The sequence below is a fragment of the Furipterus horrens genome, unplaced genomic scaffold (genome assembly GCF_987537825.1).
Source record: "Furipterus horrens unplaced genomic scaffold, mFurHor1.1.pri manual_scaffold_1, whole genome shotgun sequence".
NCBI classification, from domain to species: Eukaryota; Metazoa; Chordata; class Mammalia; order Chiroptera; family Furipteridae; genus Furipterus; species Furipterus horrens.
In genome coordinates, this window is record NW_028327171.1 from 82,502,365 (window position 1) to 82,515,450 (window position 13,086).

The 13,086-nt window shown below is 36.4% G+C and overlaps 1 protein-coding gene across 1 annotated transcript in view; it reads left to right on the top strand.

The window, feature by feature from the left end:
* Positions 1-13,086, top strand: part of SENP7 (SUMO specific peptidase 7) — a 141,693-nt gene that overhangs the window by 70,963 nt on the left and 57,644 nt on the right. Inside the window, exon 7 of the mRNA XM_090276070.1 lies at positions 10,028-10,146. Coding sequence (XP_090132196.1) covers positions 10,028-10,146 — 119 coding nt within the window. The remainder of the gene's footprint in view (positions 1-10,027; positions 10,147-13,086) is intronic.

Consider the following 13,086-nt stretch of genomic DNA (forward strand, 5'->3'; position numbering starts at 1 on the left):
GCTTTTCATCACATTGAATACTGCTTGCCAGTCCCTTCCTGCCTGCAAAGTGCCCTCTGAGAAATCAGCTGATAGCCCTATAGGCAGCCCCCTGTATGCAACTCTTCGCTGCTCTTTGCTACTCCCAGGACTCTGTCTTTATCTTTCACCTTTGGCATCTCATTCATGATGCATCCTGGTGTGGTCCCCTCTGGGTCCAGCTTGCTGGGGCCCTCTGTGCTTCCCGGACCTGTATGTCTATCTTCTTCGCAAAATTTGGGAAGTTTTCCTCATTTTTTTCAATTCTTGCTTCCTTATTCTGCACTGGTTGACTTTTTTTCTTCTCTATGTTCCAAATCGTTGATTTGAACTCCAGTTTCCTTCCCTTCACCATTGGTTTTGTATGGATTTTCCTTTGTTTCACTTAGCATAGCCTTCACTTCTTCTCTTGTGCGTTTGCTGTACTCAAGCATATCTGTCAGTCAAGCCTGTGAGCATCTTTATCACCGTGTTTTGAATTCTGAGTCTGTTAGGTTGTCTATCTCCTCATCTTTTAGGCTGGCTATCTCCTCGTCGCTTAGTTCTCCCGCTGGAATGTTGATCTGTTTCCTCTTTTGGGCCATACTTCTGTCTCCTCATTCTGACAGGTTCCTGTGTTTGTTTGCCTCTGTGTCTTAGGTAGAGGTGTTGCTCCTGTTATATTGTAAGGGGTGGGCCTTAGGGATTCATCAGTGCAGGGTGACCTGTTTCACCACATTGTGGCGCTGTATGTGGGGGAGTGGTCTGAGGGAACAATCCCGCCTTCCCAGCACTTGCCCCTTTTCCAGGCACCTCTCCCACTTCTGCACTGGATTGGCACCCCTCTAGCTGTTGTCCTGGCCGTAGTTCCCAGAGTAGGTGGGTCTGCGGACGTTCTAAGACTGTGGGGACCCTGTAAACAAATGCACTCTACTGAGAGACCAGCAGTTTTTGCCTCCACCCTAACCCCCACTGGTTTGCACAGTCAGAAGCAATGAGGCTTGACCTTCCCTGGTGCTGGGACCGTGAGCTGCGAGGTACTGTAAGGAGCTGGGAACGCTCTCCAAGCGTCTCTCCTGACTTTTTCAAATGTGTGACTGCTCTTTTTCCTGGCCTGCCGCCGCCACCACCACCGCCGCTTCTGCCTCTGCTGCCACCACCACACCACTTCCTCTCCACCCCTCCTACCTGTCTAGATGAGTAGTTCTTCTTTATATCTTTGTTTGCTGGACTTCCATGCAGTTTGATTTTCTGGAACTTCTGGTTGTCTAGTTTTGAGGTAGTTGTATTCCTTCTTAGTTGTGGAGGGAGATACAGTGTGTCTGTCTATGCCTCCATCTTGGCCATAAGTCTCTGGAGCACTTCTTAATTGGTCAGTATAGATAAGAGATGCAAATAAGGTTATGGCTGTACAGTTCTGAATGGGCAGGGTAGGTCTCAGTTCATTGATTGCCAGATGATACCAGGAACTCCTTTATAAAGGTTGATTCAGATGGCAGGAGCACAGTGCAGGAAGCTGAAGGTTTAGTCTGTAGCTTTTTCCTGAAATGCAGTGTGCATGAGAGGCTTTTGTTGGCAGTGGCTGCAAGACTCTGGTTATGATTTTGTGCCCAGCTAACCATGAGGGGTTCTTCTTGGCAGATATATTTATTCCTTCTTGAGGTTCACATTATGAAATTTCTGTGTGGCATTTGATATGGTCTCTGACTATTCATTCTGTTGGGGGTACTTTTCTTTGATTCTTGCATTTGGTATGGTACTATATATATATAGACTTTTGAGACAAGACACCTGGATTCAGTTGTTAGCCATACTGCTACCAAGCTGACTTATATGGGGCAAGGTACTTACTCTGTCTTTAAAACAGAGATAATAATGCACATTTATAGGATTATTGTGCAGCTTTAAGGAGATAAGTTATGTAAAATACCTAATATAATGCCTGTAACTTAGTATGTAATTAATAAGTGGTAGTCATTATTTTTCTCTCTCTTACCACTGTTGCTATCTAACATGCATCAAAGGCTATTGTAATTGATGCTACTGAAATCATTTATGTTTGTGATGCTGGTGTTTTACTGAGATTATTGCTCCCTCTGTTGCTATTGTCAGTGCTGCCAAGGTAATTGTCACAGCCATGCTGGTATTACTTTTTGGTTTAAGGAGGAGTTCTGCACTCCTTAAACCAAGGTTTAGTTATCTTCTCCCTTAAAATGAATTCATTTTGTGGAGAATTCAGAGTGCCTGTGGAAATAAATTGCAACTATGACTATACCATCACTTCAGTTGATGTGCCCCATTGGAACTGAAATATGATATGAGCACAGGTTAGGCTTGAGAATGGGACTTTTGTAAACAACCTCATTTTAGCCTGTCTGTCTCAAAATCAGGAAGAGTAAATTAAAATTATTTATATCCTTTCAAAAGGAGACATGATGTTCTGAAATTATTGTTATTCTATTACTGTAGAGATTGTGATTAACACCCCAACTCTTGTTACATAGATATAATGCCAAGGATTCACCAAATATTGGTGGGTTGAAGAACAGGGACTATGATTGTGAAAACTGAGGAGGTTTCTTCTGAAAACCTAGAACTTGTTCCCTTGATGATACATGTGGAAAAATGTATATAAAGACTAAAAATCTTACTTATCCTTAGCCTGTCTCTGGTGTTTGGGACTGTTGTTACTGTCTCTGACAACCTGAATGAAATAATGTAGAAAAAAATATTTTACTAAATTTATTGGGATGACATTGGTTAATAAGATTATATAAGTTTCAAGTGTACAATATTAAATCATCTGTATAATACATCGACTGCACTTGGCTAGGAGACTCTAGTGGACATCATGTCATACATGATATGCAGACACATGGAGGCCAAAAAATTTAAAAGTTTTATGCCAAAAGTGAAGGAATAATAATAGAAAATACCAGGGATGAGCAGGAAATTTAAAATGGCCTTTCTGAAGTAGCATTACTGTTTTATTCTAGATGAAAATTTATTATTTCAACTATACATATTTGTTAAGCATTATATTACTTTTGTAACAACTTTTAAGTAATATTGTCTTTACTATGATAATTTCAGTGTGTTAAATACCATACCTTTATTAACTTACTTAGTAAAGGCTTGATTGCAGTTCAGGCAATTTGCTTAACTTCTTTCTCTATGCCCCAGTTTATCTCATCTGTAAAATAGGTAATACCTAGATATGGTAGAGGAGTAAATGAGGAAATTAGCTTTTCTTTTTTAATTTGATAACTTTCCACATCAATAAATAGAGCTCTATTTTTATCCTTTTTGTTCATATTTATACTTCCCTAAGAGTGGACATTTAGGATTCTTTTTTGTTTTTTGTGTGTATAGCACAGCTACAGTAAGTGGATTATAGATATGTCTTTGTGTATTTATTTATAGAATTCCTTGTAGTGCCATTTTCTTGTTTTAATGAGAATTAGATGCTATTAAAATTTTTTGATAATTTCTTGGCAAAAATATAGTTTTCATTTCAATTTTTTATTCTTAGTGAAGATGAATTTTGTTTTTTATGTGAATTTTCTCTTTAGTTTTCATATGTATTGGGATGTTCCATCTATTTCTTACACTGATTTGTAAGAACTCTTATTAAAAGTATTCTTCAATATATGTTGCAAATTTTTTTCATGTTTCCTATGTGTAATTTTACTTTGTAATATTTTCTGTAGTATATAAATTAAAAATTCTGTTTTGTAAAATCTGTGTGTTGGTTTATCCTTGGAAAGACCTCCTCAGCCCCAGTATAGAAATAGGTCAGTCAACCACATTTTTTTTTCCATAAAGAAACATTTAATAAGAAACATCAAATTACTATGGTTCCTGTCTTATCTTCTCTAGATTCCTGACAAAGATTATCAACTCAACTATAATTGATAGAACTCTTTTTTAAAAGTATTTTTTATTGATTATGCTGTTAGAGTTGTCCCAGTTTCTTTTCCCTTTGCTCTCCTTTGCCCAGTACCCCTCTTTCCTCCAGCAATCCCATCCCCCTTAGTTCATGTCCATGAGTCAGTCATATAAGTTTTTTGGCTTCACCCTTTCCTATTTTATTCTTAACTTCTCACTGTCTGTTTTGTCCCTACCAATTATATTCCTTAATTCCTGCACCATTTTCCCATTTTCCCCTCTTCCCCCTCCCAGCTGATAACCCTCCGAATGATCCCCCTACCTTCTATTCTGTTCCTGTTCTAATTGTTTGCTTAGTTTGTTTTTGTTTTTTGATTTTTTAGATTCTGTTGTTGATTGTTGTGAGTTTGTTGCCATTTTAATGTTCATACTTTTTATCTTCTTTTTCTTAAATAAGTCCCATTAATATTTAATATAATAATGGCTTGGTGATGATGTACTCCTTTAGCTTTACCTTGTCTGGGAAGCACTTTATCTGCCCTTTCATTCTAAATGATAGCTTTGCTGGATAGGATAATACTGGTTGTAGGTTCTTGCTTTTCATCACTTTGTATATTTCTTGCCAGTCCCCTCTTGTCTGCAGAGTTTCTTTTTGAGAAATCAGCTGATAGTCTCATAGGCACCCCTTTGTAGGTAATTCTCTGCTTTTCTCTTGCTGCTTTTGAGATTCTCTCTTTATCTTTCACCTTTGGTATTATTAATTATGCTGTGTCTTGGTGTGGTCCTCTTTGGGTCTAGCTTGTTTGGGACCCTCTGTGTTTCCTGGACTTGTATGTCTATTTCCTTCGCCAAATTTAATTGTTTTTTCACATAAGCTTTCAATTTTTTGCTCTTCCTCTTCTTCTGGCACCCCTATGATTCAGATGTTGGCATGTTTAAAGTTGTCCCAGAGGTTGCTAAGCCTCTCCTTTAAAAAAAAAAAAAAATCTTTTTTTCTCATTCTGTACTGGTTGACTTTTTTTCTTTCTTATGTTCCAAAGCACTGATTCGAACCCCAGTTTCCTTCCCTTTACCATTGGTTTTGTGTGGATTTTCTTTCGTTTCATTTAGCATAGCTTTCACTTCTTTCCTTATGCGTTTGCCGTACTTAAGCGCATCTGTCAAGCCTGTGAGCATCTTTATTACCAGTGTTTTGAACTCTATGTATGGTAGGTGGCTATCTCCTCATCTGTGAGATTGGCTATCTCCTCGTTGCTTAGTTCTCCCACTGGAACCATAATCCATGCCCTCTTTTGGGCTGTACTTCTGTGTCTCATCTTGAGAGGCTCCTTGTTTATATGTCTCTGTGTCTTAGGTAGAGGTGTTGCACCTGTTACATTGTAAAAGGCAGAGCCTTAGGTATTTGTCAGTACAAGAGACCAATTTCACCGTGTTAGGTGCTGTATGTGGCGGAAGGGTCTGTGAGGGAACAGTGCTGTTTGCTCAGCACTCACCTGTTTTCTAGGCACTTCTCCCACTTCCGTATGGGACTGGCACCTCTCTTGCTGTTTCCCTGGCTGTTGTTCTTAGAGTGGGTGGGTCTTCGGACATTCTAGGACAGTGGGGGCCCTCTAAACAAGCAGACTCTGCTGAGAGACAGGCTGTTTCTTCCTTCACCTGAATCCCCACTGTTTTGCATCATCAGAATCAATGAGACTTTATTTTCCCTGTAATTGGAACCATAGCTGCATGGTCTGGTCTGGTGCTCCTCCGGTGTCCCTCCCTACTTTTTAAAACATGTGACTGCACTTTCCGGAGACCTGCTGCTGCAGTCGCTGCTGCCGCCACCACACTGCATCCTCTCCTCCCTGGCTCCATCCCTCCTACCTGTCTGGATGAGAATTTCTTCTTTATATCTTTGTTTGTTGGACTTCCATGCAACTTGATTTTCTGGAACTTCTGGTTGTCTCTAGTTTTGAGGTAGTTGTATTCCTTCTTAGTTGTGGAGGGACATGCAGCATGTCTGTCTAGGCCTCCATCTTGGCTGGAAGTCCATTAGCATTTTAAATCATGTAGAGAACATAAAGGCAGATTTCAAACTAAGTTATAGTAATACTAGCTTTTATATTTGTCCATGTATTTACCAATATTTATTTCTGAATATAGTTTCGAGTTACTGTCTAATGTCCTATCATTGCAACCTGAAGCACTTTCCTCAGTATGTCTTGTAGACCTGGTCTAGTGGTAATGAACTCCCCCAGGTTTTATTTCGCAATGTTTTATATTTGTCCTCATTTTTAAAGGACATCTTTGCTAGATGTAGAGTTTCTGGTTGGGTTTTTTTCTTCAGTACTTTGAATAACCAACCCAATGCCTTCTAGCTACCATGCTTTTTGATGAGAAATTTGCTTAAAATCTTATTGAGGATTCTTTGTATGTGACAAGTAGATTTTTCTTTGTGCGTTGAAAAGCCTCTCTTTGTTTTTGTCTTTCAAATAGTTTGATTATAATGTTTCTCAGTGTAGGCATCACTGAGTTTATTCTCTCACTAGTTCCTTGGAGTTCTTGGATGTTTATATTTATGTCTTTCATCAAATTTGGACATTTTCTTGTGTTTGTTAATTCAGATAATCTCTTCTGCCCAGTTCTTTTCCTTCTGAACTCCAGTAATGCATATATTGGTCTATTTGTTGGTGTACCACAGACAGCCTAGGCTCTGTTTACTTTTCTAATTTTTTTCTTTCTTTATGTTCCTCAGATTTGATAATTTCCATGGACATATCTTCAAGTTTACTGATTGTTTATTTTCTTTGCTCAAATCTGTTTTTGAATCCCCATAATGAAATTTTCATTTCAGTTAGTCCTCTCTGCACTGGCTCCCCATCTCTGTCCCTCTTACCCATCTGGATGAATATTTCTTCTTTAAATCCTTGATTGTTGGAGTTTCATACAGTTCAATTTTCTGGCAGTTCTGGTCGGTTTTTGTTTTGAGGCTAGTTGTGTTCCTTCTTGTGGTTGGGTGAGGAGGCGAAGTGTGTCTGTCTATACGTCCATCTTGCTCAGAAGTCCTGATTTCATTTCTTAAGAATAAATACCCAGTAATTGTTGGATGATATGGTAGTTTTATTTTTAATACTTTGAGGAACTTCTTTACTATTTTCTATAGTGAATGCACCGATTTACATTTCTACCAACAGTGCACAAGGGGTCCCTTTTCTCCACATCCTTGCCAACACTTGTTATTCTTCTTCTTTTTGATAATAGCCATTCTGTCAGGTGTGATGTGATACCTCATTGTGGTTTTTTAAAAAAAAATTATTTATATTTGTTTTTTTGTTTATTTATTTTCTTTTTAGAGACAGGGGAAAGGAGAAAGAGAGGGAGAGAAACATCACTGTGTGGTTGCCTCTCACTCGCGCCCCCAACTGGGGACCTGACGTGCAACCTAGTTATGTGCCCTGACTGGAAATTGAACCAGCAACACTTGGTTTGCAGGCTGACGCTCAGTCCACTGAGCCACATGAGCCAGGGTTTCATTGTGGTTTTGATTTGCATTTCCATGAAGATTAATGATGTTGACTTCCTTTGTATGTACCTGTTAGCCATCTTTATGATTATTAAATCGTAAAGTTCCTGTGCCCGTTTTTTAATTGGATTTTGTGCTAGTGAATTGTATGAGTTCTTTACATATTTTGGGTTTTAATCCCTTTCTGAATATATAATTTGCAGATATTTATCCCATTCCATAGGTTGCCTTTTCATTTTGTTGATAGTTTCCTTTGCTGAAGACAAACTTTTTAGTTTGATACATAGTTTACATTGCTTTTTTTGCCTTTGCTTTGGTGTTAAATCCACAAATTATTGTTCATACCAACATCACGGAGTTTACCTCATGTTTTCTTCTAGGAGTTTTATAGTTTCAGGTCTCATTCTCAAGTTTTTAATCCATTTTGAGTGATTTTTGTGTTTAATTTAAAATAGTGGTACAGTTTTATTCTCTTACATGTGGCTGTCCAGCTTTCCCAGCAACATTTATTTTCCTTTTGTATATTCCTTGCTCCTTTATCATAAGTTAATTGACCATATATGTGCAAATTTGTTTTTTATTCTCACACAAGGACATGCTTATTGATTTTAGAGAAAGGGGAAAGGTGGGAGAGAAAGGGAGGAGAAAAACATCGATTGATTTGCTCTTGTATGGGTGCTGATGGGGACCAAACCCACAACCCAGGCAAGTGCTCTGACCAGGAATCAAACCTGTGACCTTTCACAGGTTTACCAGACAACATTTCAACCAACCGAGCCACACTGGATAGGGCTGGATTTATTTTTGACTCTCTCTTCTGTTCCATTGATCTGTGTATCTGTTTTTCGAGCAGTACCATACTGTTTTGATTACTGTAGTTGTGTAGTATAATTTCAAATTAGGAAATGTGATTTCCTTTGTTTTGGTCTTCTTTCTCAAGATGCTTTGGCCATTTGGGTCTTTTGTGGTTTCAAAGAAATATTACAATTGTTCTATTTCTGTGAAAAAGGCCATTGTAATGTTGAAAGGGATTAAATTGATCTGTTCGTTGCTTTGGACATTTAAACAATGCTAAGTATTTTAATCCATGAATACAGAATGGCATTACATTTATATGTGTTGTCTTCAATTTCTTTTATCAGTTGTCTTATAGTTTTCAGTGTACAGGTTTGTGTCCATCTTGGTTTGATTTATTTCTGACTATTTTATTCTTTTTTGGTACAGTTGTAAGTGGAATTGTTTTAATTTCTCTTTCTAATAGTTATTAGTGTATAGAAATGCAACTTTTTAAAAAAAATTTTAAATTTTAGAGGAACAAGGGAGGATAGAGAGGTGTGGGAGAAGCAAGGGGATGGGGGGAAGAAAGAGAAAAAGTCATCGATCGCGTCCCATATGCACCCTGGCTGGGCATCAAACCCCCAACCTAAGAATGTGCCCTGACTGGGAATCAAACCTGCAGCCTTTTGGTATATGGAATGACACTGCAAGCAACTGAGCCACCAGCCAGGGCTCAAGGTATTTCTTTATCTCTCTTTTGACCATTTGGTTTGTTCAGTATCGTTTTGTTTAATCTCCATGTATTTGAATTTCCCAGCTTTCTTCTTATTACTGATTTTTTGATTCATAATACTGTGGTTGGAAAAATACTTGGTTTGATTTCAGTCTTCTTAAATTTGATAAGATTGTTTTGTGGTCTTTCATATGATTTATCCTTGTGAATGTTTCATGTGCACTTGAGAAGAATGTGCATTTTGGTGCTGTTGGGAGGCATGTTCTGTAAATGCATGTCAGGTCCATTTATCTAATGTATAGTTCTATTCCAGTATTTTCATTTTTTTTTTTTTTTTTTTTTGTCTGGATGATTTATTCATTACCAGAAGTGGGTATTGAGGCCTCCCATTGTGCTCATCATTCCAAAACTTGCTTTTAAACTTATATTTTATGTGTTTAGTTGGTACCTTATATTTGAAATTATTTCCTCTATAGGTAAAATTTGTTACCACACTCCAAACTTCATTTTTTACTTAAAAAAAAAAAAAAAGAAAGATTTTACTTATTTATTTTTAGAGAGAGAGGAATGGAGGGAGAAAGATAGGGAAAAAAGCATTGATTGGTTACCTCTTGCACACCCCCAACTTGGGACCTGGACTGCAACCCAGGCATGTGCCCTGACCTGACCGGAAATCGAACCACTAACGTTTTGGTTCGCAGGTCAGCACTCAGTCCACTGAGCCACACCAGCCAGGGCTTTATTTTGTACTTTTAATATGTGATCCATGCTTGAAACATATTAACAATTGGCTTTGCCTTACAATTGTGGAATTTTTACTTTTTAGACCTATTTGATGTGTCTGTACTTATATTATACATTTGTTTATTTTGCATATGCAGAATTCTGTGGTGTGGGTATCTTTTGTTTTTTTTTTTTCCCTCAAAGAAACATGGAGAATTTAGATAGAACAGGGATGAGAACTAATTTCTCAAGTCTTATTTTAATTATTTTTTACTGTCTAGATCTTATACTCTTTTACATAGGACTGTATTTTTAACTCACTGATTTTTGTCTTGAATATATGCCAACTGGCTTCAAAATTTATTTGGGTTTGGAAGAATTGAGTGTAATATCTTGTTTTGCAGGGGTTCTCAACCAAGTAAGACAGTAGATAAGAATTATTCAAAGCGGGCTGCACATGCCAAAGAAAAGAGAAGAGGTGATGAAGGCATTTCTCTTGTAGTGTCTGATACTCAGTCTAAAGGTTTGTTAACTTTAGAAAACTATTGTCATTTGAGTTTTTGTATATTGCATTTGTAGTAATTTTAAATTTATAAATAACTTTAATTTTATGTTTAAAGGATATGTGAAAATAAAGGGAGATTATTCTAGCAACTCAAAGAAGTTGCTAAATTTACTATTTGTATCCTGTAGTATATGTTTTTTGATCTATTTATTAAATCCAAAAGTAAATTTGAATTATTTTTTGTTGTTGTTGGGGCTGAGTATATACCTAAAAAAGCTATAATGTTAGTTTTGATATTTCGATTAAGTGTTGTTTCCATGGATATGTTTGGGAATTGATATTACTCTGAATTTCATTATTAATATTAGCTTCCCATTCTTTATCCTCCTATAAAATACTTAACTTTATTCATTAGAATTTCTCTCAACTCCAGGAGGATGCCAATACAAGCCACTATTAGCATTTTTAAAGGTAAATACATTCTAGACTACTGAGAATTCTTTGTAGGCCTCTTGGCATGTATGGTTAATGAATTAACTTCTTTTTTCTTTTTTGTCTCTCTTAAAATTTTTAAATCATTTACAAAAATTTTAACAAGAATAATTTATTGCATTAGATGTGAAACATCTTCAGGGGTCTTTTGGATTATTGATAGCTCAAACTGGTGAGGTTACCTTATTTTCTAAATGATTTTTAAATTGTTCGTAAGAAAAGATGCTCCTTTAATGACACTATACAAAATTTCTTTGTACTTCCTTTCAAACACAGCTATTTACACATTTTTAGTAGCTTTTTTTTTTTTTACTGTTTCTTTTAAAAAAAAATTATTTATTGTTTTTCGATTACAGTTGTCCTACTTTTCCTCCCATTGCTCCCTCCCCAAGCCCACCCCTTCTCCCACTGTCAATCTTTAGTAGCCTTTTCATGAAAGAGGAAAACTGAAAAGGAAACTAGAGTAATAACTTCGATGTATACAAGAAACCAGCTGCAACTCATAGGAGGGCAATCTTTAGAGAAAACATTGTGACTCTGTAGTTATAATGTTTGAATTAGTCACTCAGTACCATCTGCATATAATAAAAGACATTTCTTTTATTATAAATTGTGCTTTTACCAGCAATAATTACTTTTAATTATCAAATATAAGTATTTGTACAAGTGGGTGCAGTTTAAATACTATCAAGATACTGTTAAGCCCTCACATTTTACTGCTTTTTTAGGTAGAGTAGGAGTAATAGTTCAATAAAAAACTTTCTGATTTGTGCCCTTCAGTACTCCAGAGTGACAGTGGAATTTTAGATTTCCAGCAGGGAAAAAAATGCATGATGAAAGAAATGCTTTATACTTTTCTTAGTATTCCTGAAGGTTCTCCACATAGGTAAGGTGATTTTAAGAAAATTAGGTATTGAGTCCTGGCCATTGTAGCTTAGTTGGTTGGAGCATCATTGTGGAGACTGAAAGGTCGCAGATTAAATTCCTGGTCAGAGCACATACTCAGGTTGTCGGTTTGATCCCTGGTGGGGGCATATCCAAGAAGGCATCCAGTTGATGTTTTTCTCTCTCTCATACTTTCTCTAAGAAAATTAGGTATTGAAAATATTAAAACTCACCTTGTTTTCATCCTATTGATAACTGTGTCTAATACTAGTTGTTTAACAGAAGGCCATAAATTAGTGAGAATTCTGAATTATCATTCTTTTGTAGAACATTGTCTTGTGGAAATATCATTTATGAAAATAATGCATTGGAAACATTACATTTTTTTTACAGGAATATTTTTATCTCTGATTTTATGTGCTAGTATATTTGCAAGTTAAATTGTATTTATTATGCAATGTTTAGCTCTATTTAATAAATTTATTCCTGTTTTCCATGAGATGATCTTGGCCAAGGTACAAATAATAAACTGTTTAAAGAAAAATTCCTGTATAATAGAATTTTTTCAAACCACTTTTATCAGTCTTTTTGCTATAATATTTATATTTAGAAATTTTAATTTGATACATTTTTTATGTGTAGGAATTGTATTTGACTACTTGTACAGTTCACACAATTACAAATAAAATTTAAGGTGCTTTTCAGAATAACTGCGTTGATGATTTGGGAGGAGTTTGTTTTCCTGTGGGAGGGAGTAAAGATTATTTTCTTTGGAAATTGTAAGACTGCTGACTGGCTTGGAGTTTCTGCCGTCAGTTCTGCCCCAGTGCCTGTCTTTGAAGCAACAACAGACATATGAATGTTAGTCATTAGGTGTCTATGAAGCTAGAGTAAGAGCGAGAATAGTTTGTAGTACTGAAGGAAATTTGAGTGAATGGAGAACTCAGGCTAGTCAATATTACATGAATTACAAATTATGAGTTCAAGGAAGCTGTTTGTGACTTGCTATGCATAAACTTGAGTTTGTATTTGAGTGATATAGGTTCAGAAAGCAAAATATTATAATTCAGGATAACCTTCAGTTAGGTAGAGCCTATTGGAAGTTATTTTTGTACAGTGCATGTATTTGATAACTGAAATACTAATCATGTTTAGTAATATTTGCCATGGGTTTCAAAAGAATGCTTTTTTTTTTTTTCTTTTTAGAGAGAGGGGAAAGGAGAAAGAGGGAGAGAAACATCAAAAAGAATGCTTTCTCGACTTAAAAAAGGGAGCACTTCTTTCTCTGTAGGGTAGAAGATTTTTGGAGACTTCAGATGACAGGATCTTGATTTTTAAAAAGAAGAAACTTGGGTGGGCTGGGTGGGGGGAAGCAATTGGGGAAAAATGGGACAACTGTAATTGAAAAAACAAAACAAAAAAAAAAAAAGAAGAAACTAACTGTAAAGCAAATCGATAGCCCAGTGAATGATTACATATCACAGATGCTGAGGCAAGGCATTTGGCTTTTTTAAAAAGAACAGTGGTCAGTACTCTACTCTTTCAAATTATTTTTTCCTTTTCACTTCAAAATGTGTACAT